Raw genomic sequence first — 10,228 nt, 5'->3', positions numbered from 1 at the left:
ACCAGCATAATTCCCATGCCGGTTTGATGCTGTTTTTTCAGCAGGGACTGTAGAATTCATAATCTTAAAACAGAGGTTGTATGATAAAAATAGAAAATAACAACCTACCAGGGATGATTTGGAAGGCCAGGGTTTTGCTACTGTATATTTTATATACCCATGTAAATCTTGTTAATGTTAATGCACTGTGAATGCTAATTCAATCGTTTTAACATGAACAAACAATTAAAGCTTTATTTCTATTAACTAACATTAACAAAGATGAAAAAATGCTGTAACAAATGTATTGCTCATGGTTTGTTCATAGTTAATACATTAACTTATGTTAACTAATGATTAAAACCCGTGAATTGAAAGGTCCACTAAAAGGCTAATTGCCTTAACTCGGGTGATGTCAATAAAGTTTCCAAGATAGAATTGAGAAATATTAAAAACTTAAGCAATCAACAACAAAGATGTTTTTTTTACCCCTCGCTAGGGTGACCAGATGAGATTGGCTGAAATTCGGGACGGGGGGGGGGGGGGTTTCATCCAATAATAGTTTTATTTATTAATTTTATTTAATAAGAAAAGATAATGAATTTCAAACGGAATCAATCATATTAATATAAGTACATATGCATATAAATAAATTTATATAATACGTATAGTATTTTATACTTTATACAATAATAGTTCATACAATAATAGTTTTCTTTATTTTATAATAAGAATTTCAAACTGAAGTTACTGAACTAATCCTATTTTTATTAATATAAGTACATATGCGTATAAATTTATATAATACGTATAGAAGTATTTTTTTTAACAAAGTGCCTTGCCTGCCCTCGACCAATCTGACTCCTTCGCGCGACTGACTGTCACTGCCTGCACTTTCAACTGTCCTCGCGGTTGCTGCAACTTTCGCTCTCTTAATCAACTCTATAAAACAAAAAGGTCCTATTGTCTTTGTGCATATAGATGAATAAGATACATGAATAGAAACAATACAACGTCAGCATATTTCGCGGAGGTTTTAACTGCTGCCAGCACAATGAGAGCCTACAGTATAAAAACAAGATGCTGCAGCCAATGAGCAGCCGGCAGCGGCTGGCTGCAGCCAATGGGCAGCCGGCGGGAGCTGGCTGCAGGATGACTTAACCTCCTCGCTCATGTTTTATCAGACAACTACTACTCAAGATTTTGCTTTAGTATAATTTTCGGGGAAATTAAAGCGGGATTCGCATTAAGATTTAGCTTCAGTATGATTTTCGGGACAATTAGAGCAGGATTCGGGATTCGGGACAGCAGCTTAGATTTCGGGACTGTCCCGAATTTTTCGGGACGTCTGGTCACCCTACCCCTCGCCATTGTAGCAGTCAGAGAATTTGGCTTTTGATAATGTAATATTTAGATGCTAATAAATTAAATTAAGGGCGTTTACAAGGCGGAGTTCTAAGAGCATTCAGCTGCGCACAATTCCAAGATTATTTCTGATTTATAAACCGCACATCTGGAAAAGAGGCGTACGCATGTTTTTTTGTGTGCGTACGTTGTTGGTGCAGCAAATTTCTTACCGTATAGGCTGTATGACTCATCTATGATTAACGGCTAGTTGTGTACGTTTTACATTTAAAGGCAGGATATCTGATTTTGAAAAATTGAAAAATAGACTACTAGCACTGAAATCACGAACCCACCATCCAAAGTCACACCTCACTTGTTTTGCTAAATCTATTGTACAGTGAGCGTCTTCTGTCTCCAGTACAGCAGGAGGCGCTAAAGCTCTTTAGTCCGCAGATAAACTCACTAAAGAAAGAGCGAGCGCGCGTGTGATGTGTATCCTCAGTGTTTTTCTCTCTTGCGTGTTTCATTGAGTGTAAACGAAGTATTGGGTCGGTGTATTTTATTGTAAAGACGATGCAGGACACAATGTGTGACAGTAAACAGAGCTTACAGGAGGATCAAACCTCCACAGAGTCTCTGGATTCTGTCTGTAACGCTGGAGAACAGCAGCAGATCCTGCAGACCAAACTTCAGATGTGTTCAGTTATGCTGGGTACACACCAAAAGATAATCGAGCTGATTTTGGGCCGATTTCCCCCCTTCCGACAATCCTAGCTATGTCCCGAGTATCGCGATGGTTTTACAGATTATCTTATCGCTCGGAAGAACGTCTGAGCCGCGCCGATCGCGAATCGTAAATATTCAACATGTTGAATATTTACGATCAGAAATCCCGATGTGTGTGGGTAATCCCGAGGACAAACGCAAGCACGCTATTGAGATTATCACGTGAAACGAAACCATATCCAATCAGAAAGCCAGATGAGGTAAGACGGAAGCAGTAATGGCCCGGCACAAAGGCCGCTTCTCATTTCCAGGCTGCATAAACGTAATCAAGACTGTTTCAGAATATTAACAGTTATAAAATTGACTATTATTCCTAGTTTATCGTATATTGTTGTAATATACTTATGACTTTCGAATGTAATGCTCAGTTAACTTGAATAAACCAGGTTTCATGACGTATGCAGCCTGCATATGCGACCTCCGCAGGCTACAGCCTTCGGATTGAGAAATGGCCAAAGTGAAGTTGATGTGGACAGCAGAGATAGAGGATCAGCTTCTTGATTTGTGGCAACAGCACGAATGTTTATACAACGTGTCTTATAAAAATTATTCCAAGCACTATAATTGAAATGTCTTCCTGCATATCGTCCGCCATTCTGAAGTCTCGCGAGATTTTGTGGGATTTCCTGTGTTCACAGTCGAGACTTTGGTTAAAAATCTGTTTGTGTGTGGTGTGCTGTCTTTGACACATCATGGCACACCACACACACACACTATAGGAGCAAAATGATTAAATCTAGAATTTTTTATCCTCATGTTTGTGGTCTATCACATTTTTTAAATCTTATAAGATGTAAAAAATCTTTTGGTGTGTACCCAGCATTAAACTCATCGACTGCACGAACCTCATGATGAAGATTAAAACCGAACCCACAGAAATGAAAACTGAACCCACAGAAATGAAAACCGAACCCACAGAAATGAAAACCGAACCCACAGAAATGAAAACTGAACCCACAGAAATGAAAACTGAACCCACAGAAATCAAAATTGAACCCACAGAAATCAAAACGGAACCCACAGAAATGAAAACCGAACCCACAGAAATGAAAACTGAACCCACAGAAATCAAAACTGAACCCACAGAAATCAAAACTGAACCCACAGAAATCAAAACGGAACCCACAGAAATTAAAACGGAACCCACAGACATCAAAACTGAACCCACAGAAATCAAAACTGAACCCACAGAAGAGGAAGATCGCACCGAAGAAGATGACGATATTATTACAGGTATGTCTCCTCGATTATTGTTTTTTTTTTTTTAGATTCGGCTCTTTAAGAAACATGTCTATATTTGACGCGCACCGCGTCCAAATCGCATTTCAAATACAAAGTTAAAGGGACACCATGAAACTTTTTGGCCACTAGGGGGTGCTAGACACGTATTTTTCACTTCTAGCGCCCCTAGAGTCCACAAGTGCCGCAGCACTGTCGCAAAGGAAAGGAACTGGCCAACCTTAAAACTAAACTAAAAACTAAACATTTAAAATGCTAAACGATCAACATTTTGAGACAACAGGGAGAAACGCAGTCATGTTACAACTTTCTGATGAGGAACTCGTCGTGGCAGAAGCCATTTCTCAATCTGAAGGTTGCAGCCTCCGGATGTCGTATTTCTAATACGTCATCAAGACTGTCTTATTTCACAATATTAACAATTACAAAGTTGACTATTATACTTAGTTAATCGTAAATTGTTGCAGTATGCTTATGACTTGCGAATGTAATGCTCAGTTTACCTTAATAACCCAGGCTTGATGACGTGTGCAGCCTGCATATTTGACCTCCGGAGGCTGCAGCCTTCCAATTCAGAAACGACCAGACGTATTTCCTTGCCTTTTTCCAAACAAATATTGTTGCATCCTCTCTCTCTCCCTCGCCACCAGGATTTTCCGCAATGGCGCTCGTTATTCCTCTTTTTTGTGTGAAAATCGCTCCAAATCCAAGTAAACCGATGCGTTTAGGTCTGCCGCTTTGTAATACGTCACGCGAGTGACAGCGGAACGCAGCAAATGAGGAAGAGAGACGAGAGAAACGCTCGGATCTGATTGGTGAATGAATAGGGTTTGGTTTTACACTGTGAGCAAGTTTGAGTGCTATAGCATCCTGGATTGTAATGTAAATATCATAGACACAGTAAAAGAAAGGTAAATACGTGAACACAGCATCTGAATACAGGGAACTATATGCAATATAATCGCCGTAATTTATAAAGAACATCGCATTTATGTATGAATCAACAGTGTATATAAAAAATTGCCTTAAAGGGGAATCGAACCCGGGTCGCCCGTGTCATAGGTCCGTGACACTAAAGACTGTGCCACAGAGTCACATAATAGAAGTTGTTCTCTACACTCCTTAAGTAGCCTCCAGCAAAATTCACGTTAAAAACAAATTGTGTGGAGGAAGTGACGTATGCCGTAAAGCAGTCGAATTTTGTAGTTTTTTTTTTTGTGCTCTGGTTACTACCAGAAACCCTAAGTTTTAAAATACGAGTAAAAGTGATACAGACCCCGTCAGGCTATGGTAGACATGTCATTCAACCTATTTAAAGTCCATGTACTATCACAAGGGTCTTGAAAATTTATTATGAAGGTTGAAAAATTACATGGTGTCACTTTAAAGTAAAAATGAACATGTTGCATACAGCATGTGGAAACAGGCATACGCTGCGTCCCAAACCGTCTACTTTCATACTATATAGTAGGCAAAGAGTACAAGTATAGTAGGCAAAGTAGTAGTGCTTTTCGCCCACTATATAGTATGGAAGTAAGCGGTTTGGGACGCAGCCATAACTATTTTACATGCATCTTTTTCATGTGTGGATGCTGGTCGCGCGCATTGGTCAAAAAAATAAATAAAATAACTGTCTATTTTTGAAATGCAAGACTGTAACGAGTAAAATATTACCAAAATTGTATTAGTAATGCGTTATATTAGTGCGTTACAGCAAAAACTAATATTATTGGAATACAGGGCTCAAAATTTACTTTTTTATTTGGTAGCACTGGTGCTCCTAACTTTAAAGAGTTAGCAAAAATTTAGGCGCATCCATCCAAAAATTAAAAAGCACCACAACTACAATGTATATGTTAATAGATTTATTATATTAAAAATAAAACACCACACAGCAAAATCACCAGTGTTAAATTTTCAGGGATGGTGTTAAATACACAGTGTTGATGCTGTTTTAACACTATCTGGTAATAAAATAACACTGCCATTGCTAGGCCAGTGTTATATCCACGACAGTGTCAGTGTAAAACAAGGGTGTTGTCAGATTTCACTCTGAGCGGTGTAAATCAAGCCACGCCTCCACTAAACATTTCCTGTCAGGGATTTTACCGCCATTTTCTTTCAAAGGAGGACTGAAGAGATGAGGTAAATAAGTTTAATAATATTTACATGGTTTAGCTCAATTAAACTGTTATTTCTCTGTCTGACTCTACGCAGCCATATGCCAAAAAACCTAAATAAGATATTTTTCCCATTTTATTTCCCCTTTGTTCGTTATTTGGTTCAGTTTAATCAGAGCTACCTTGTGTTACGTTGTTCCCTTGTTAGTTTGGTATAAAGTTAAACTACTAGCTAAAAGTTTTAACCAAGAAGGATAATATTAACAGGAGATATGAATGAAAGGTTGAACCCTGATAAAACGCGACATGCACTACAAATTGAAGGTATGAAATTAAGTTAAATGAAAGCTCGTTTATTCACCATATGATGCTCGTTATGAGGTAATCATATAGGCTAGATACCGTGAGTTAACGAGGTCGTTTACATGCACGTGAGTGCACGGATATCGGTTAATTATTAAAATTAAGAAAACCGCAACCGCATTGCCATGTGTTTTTCCAAGATGTTTGCAAACAGGGGAAATATCACCAAACCAACAATTCATTTTACCAAAACCTCACTATATATCATCATTTGTATGCACAGATTGCTGGATTGGATGCATTGTGTGTTGTAAGCTTTTCGTGGCGCAGATGTCAGACAGATGCAAATGGCAAATACATACGAAAGTGTAAAACGTGTATGGCGAACATTTGTTTTTCTGTCATTATAGATGCTAGTTTGGTGAAAGTAAGTTACACACTGAGTGCTTCAAATCATTCAGAAGAGATGCTGTTTTTAAGGGCAGTTTATTAAAGAAGACCTGACATGGATGACTTCCAATGAGAAACGACTGCTAATACTTATATAAATTCATTACAGAAGGTAAGTTTATATATTTATACATATTTTATTTGACATAATTGAACAGTTAACCAATCTTTTTAGTATAGTTTTGTACATATTATGGTTATTAATCTGGCAAGAAAGTCACATGACCTGCTGCCAACTTTAATAAAAATATATTATCTTCTCATACATCGTTTTGCTATTGATATCATATTTAATAGCAATCAAATTGATTACTAATTTGAAAATGTATAAATGAAGATTCATGTTGTCTTGAGTGCTGTTTTTAATATAAAAAGAATGTTGAGTTTTCAGAGTCTTTATTGTCATTTTTTTGTTATAGGACTCTACCAGACTATATTTGAATATGGCATACCCTTGAATTCTGAACTGTTATTCCTTAACCCAGTTTGGAGGATCAGAGCTTACCAACTTGTTATGTGAGTACACAGAGTACATTAGTACTGTACACTGTCTCTAACATGATTTGTTATACTGAGATGATTTGGATTCAAATAACGGTTAAAACTGCACCCTTTTTGGTATTTTCTTGACTCTTTTTGTCTATGAAAATCTGCAGAAATATGCTGAGGCGATGTATTGCAAAATAGCCAACATACAACAATTAAAGGATAATTGCAGACTACGTCCTGATGAAGATATGGATGACCCTCTGTCTGGTCAACACTAGTTTAAATATGGTAAGTGTACATGGGTTTGCTACTTTTACGGTTTTAAAGTTTAACTGTATACTCATGGTGTTTAAATTCGGTTTTGCTAGGACGGGACAGTGATGTGGCAGCTCTTCCTGGCTCATTCACCTCTTGCCTTCATTTGTGAAAGGAAGAAAGACTGGAGAGGGTCAATGTGCAACTGAAGCTATGTGCTGTGTAAGTTTTTTGGTATTTTGTTCTAGTTGTTTATTCAGCAGTTAGTTTGCTTGCATTGTTCACCCCATGTAAATGCATACAAGTTCATAAATACATTAATCAAATACACTCTTTTAAAACACTTAGGTGATGAGCATCAATCCATGCTTTGAGGTGGATGGATCAGCACAGCCCTGCCTGCTCTGCGTTGGGAACAAAAGTTGCATCCCGAGTTTTTGCATCATTCTGGACCAAAAAGCCATTCCCTGCATGATGAAGACCACTGATGCAGCCTTCCACTACATCATGAGTAAAACAACTACAGAATTTAATACCAGGTTGGAACGTATTTAAGAAAAATGAAACGTCTTTTGAATTGAAATGTCTGTTTTGTTATGGAAAAATCTTTAGTATTGTGAAGGATAAGCATTTCTGCCTGCCAGTAAGGTAATTGCAGTGTATTTTAATATTCAAGTTTTGAGTAGGGTGGCTAATTTTTTTTAACTCTCATTTGATTTATTAAAGACTTTATAATAAGTGGTTTTCATGTCACTGTGCTGTGGTATAAGATAACTTTCATTATTCCATACTGTATTCTGTTTCTAATTGTATCTGAGGTATTTAAATAAGCAGTGTTAAATGCAAAGTGTTGTGTGTATCAATGTAAATATTAAATGTGATGTACTTTAATAAAAAGAGGTTTTGGAATATTTCTTGTCATTTGTCTTTTATAGAAACAACCCATTAGCAACAAAAGTGGCTATTACTCAGTATTTTAACACTTAACAATGTTGAATTCACATTACACTGGTGTTGACTTTAAATTAGGAGTGTTAATTTTTAACACTGTATTTCTGTGCCAACACCAGTGTAGTGTGGAAACAACAATGAATAGTGTTGAACAAAGTGTAAAATTTAACAATATTGAGTGTTGAATTAACATATAATGGGTGTTGTTAAATTAACACTACACTTTTGACTAAATTAACACAGTGTAGTGTGGACACACATACACACTTTGCCGGTGTTAAATTTGACACCGTGGGTGTTATTTTAACACCAGTGATTTTGCTGTGCACCACCGGGCTTTACACATCCTATGGCCAGCATTTAAAATTTGGTCTTCTATTTTATTTATTTATTTATTTATTTTTTGCTGCATAAATTCCTAAATTAATACCCAAATGCTGTTGAAATATTATAGCAGCAATAATAATTTACCAATTACAGGTAAAATGATTAAGATTACATAGACCCCTTCACGGTTCACTTCACAGGCGCTTCCCACTGCGCATGTCGGGGTCAGAAAAGCCATTACAGCAGATTGAGTTGCGTATTATTCGGTATCGTCAAAAATGCCTACTTACGTCATGGGCTGTGAAAATCGCACCAGGTCTTCCGTTAAGTTTTTGTGATTCATGCAGAATCTCAAAAACAAAAAAATACAACATCTGCGGCTGCAAGCAATTAACGTGCAGACTGGAACAATGCAAAGATCACAGAGGCTTGTGTTTGTAGTGCTCACTTCATTTGAGGTAAGTCATCATTTTTCAGCCCTGTTAGATTCAATTATAAAGCCTCGATTGTATGAACAGTTTGACCCCATGCTGCGCGCACACCCGATAGTCATTCAATGTTTACAAACCTTGAAGGGGTCTATAGAAAATCCAGCAAACACGTAAAACACTAGGTGCGTTCCATTCGACAGGGTCCCTGTGGAGTGTTCACTGCTCCCTACTCCCTGAGCACGGTATATCAGTTGAAGTGGACTTCACTGACAATAACCGCTCATTTGGAACGCCCTACAAACGTCATCAAAGAAAGTCAACGACGGGGTCGCGCAGATTGATATAACATAAATAAATATAGGACTACATTCATATTTTAATTTTTATTTACTATCACATTTAAAATATGTACACTATACAATAAAAAAACTTTGAGTATGTCATGAAAAACGTATGTTTATAATTGTACACTTTAATTAACTATATTGCTGCTATTACTTGACTATTAACAGAAATGAAGCCCTGCTGTAACTGTCATGCAAATATGAAAATAAACTTTTATTTGGTTTATGTGTATGTATGTGTTTTTATTACAAACTTTTTAATCAATGGTCATATAATTGCATAGTGCTCTCGTGCGCCTTCATCCCGCGCACAGACAGTCTGTGGTAAATAAAGAAAAATGGCAGAGCCTCATCTGCTTCTCGTCGCTTTTGCTTTATCATACCTATTTATAATCCGTAATCAGTGTTGGGGTAGTTACTCAAAAAATGTAATTAGTTACTAGTTACTAGTTACTTCTTAAAATTGTAATGAGATTACTTTACTAGTTACTGCATTTGAAAAGTAACTTCACTACTTATTACTTTACTTTCCTTTTTCTTAATTTACCACATAGATACATGGACATGGTTTAGGCGAGGTCGGCTGATGATGAGTGACTACTTTAAATGACCGGCCAGGGCTCTAGACTAACTTTTTGCACTGGTTGCACTGGTGCGCCTAACATTTTTTCTTAGGTGCACCAGCACAAAAGTTAGGTGCACCCTAATTTTTGACACCATCGGATTTATAGTTTGCCCAAAAATTAAAATTCTGTATAATTTATTTGTAAATCAGGTTTGTAACTCTCATGTTGTTACAAACCTGTATAAATGTCTTTGTTCTGGTGAACATGAATGAAAATATTTTGAGGAATGTTTGTAACCAAACCATTCATGAGCCCCATTCACTTCCATAGTATTATTTTTTCCTACTTTAGAAGTGAATGGGGCTCATGCTTGGTTTGGTTATTAACATTTCTCAAAATATGTTGCTTCGTGTTTATCAGAACAAAGATAACAGGTTTGTAACAAAATGTATAATTTATTTTTGGGTGAACTGTCCCTTTAACACCGCAAGTTTAGCGCCCATGGTGGTTTCATACAGAATATAAACATGTAGGCTATTTTATAATTTTCATGTTGTCATTCCATTTTCCTTATACGAGTCATGCACAGTCCTGTTTGATAACCCGCATCCGCGCGATTAAAATAACAGTTGACCCGTTAT

General features: G+C 37.0%; 2 protein-coding genes and 1 long non-coding RNA gene across 6 annotated transcripts in view; all 3 read left to right on the top strand.

Annotated features, from left to right (window-relative positions):
* LOC129437097 (uncharacterized) overlaps positions 1 to 10,228 on the top strand; it is a 524,696-nt gene that overhangs the window by 61,045 nt on the left and 453,423 nt on the right. The window lies entirely within an intron of this gene.
* Positions 2,941 to 10,228, top strand: part of LOC141361396 (uncharacterized) — a 39,950-nt gene continuing 32,662 nt past the window's right edge. For both annotated transcript variants that reach the window (XM_073862521.1, XM_073862522.1), the window contains exon 1: positions 2,941 to 3,345. Coding sequence is in view for 1 of the 2 variants with exons in the window: in XM_073862522.1 (XP_073718623.1) it covers positions 2,961 to 3,345 (385 nt within the window). In the remaining variant the exon portion in view is untranslated. The remainder of the gene's footprint in view (positions 3,346 to 10,228) is intronic.
* Positions 5,516 to 7,879, top strand: LOC141361402 (uncharacterized). The gene is made up of 5 exons (XR_012367457.1): positions 5,516 to 6,336; positions 6,644 to 6,740; positions 6,881 to 7,001; positions 7,082 to 7,190; positions 7,317 to 7,879. It is a non-coding gene; the product is annotated as an uncharacterized lncRNA (long non-coding RNA).

This window comes from Misgurnus anguillicaudatus, chromosome 24 (assembly GCF_027580225.2).
Source record: "Misgurnus anguillicaudatus chromosome 24, ASM2758022v2, whole genome shotgun sequence".
Lineage (NCBI taxonomy): Eukaryota > Metazoa > Chordata > Actinopteri > Cypriniformes > Cobitidae > Misgurnus > Misgurnus anguillicaudatus.
The sequence above is the reverse complement of the archived record's forward strand: the minus strand, read 5'-3'. Positions and strand labels throughout refer to the sequence as shown.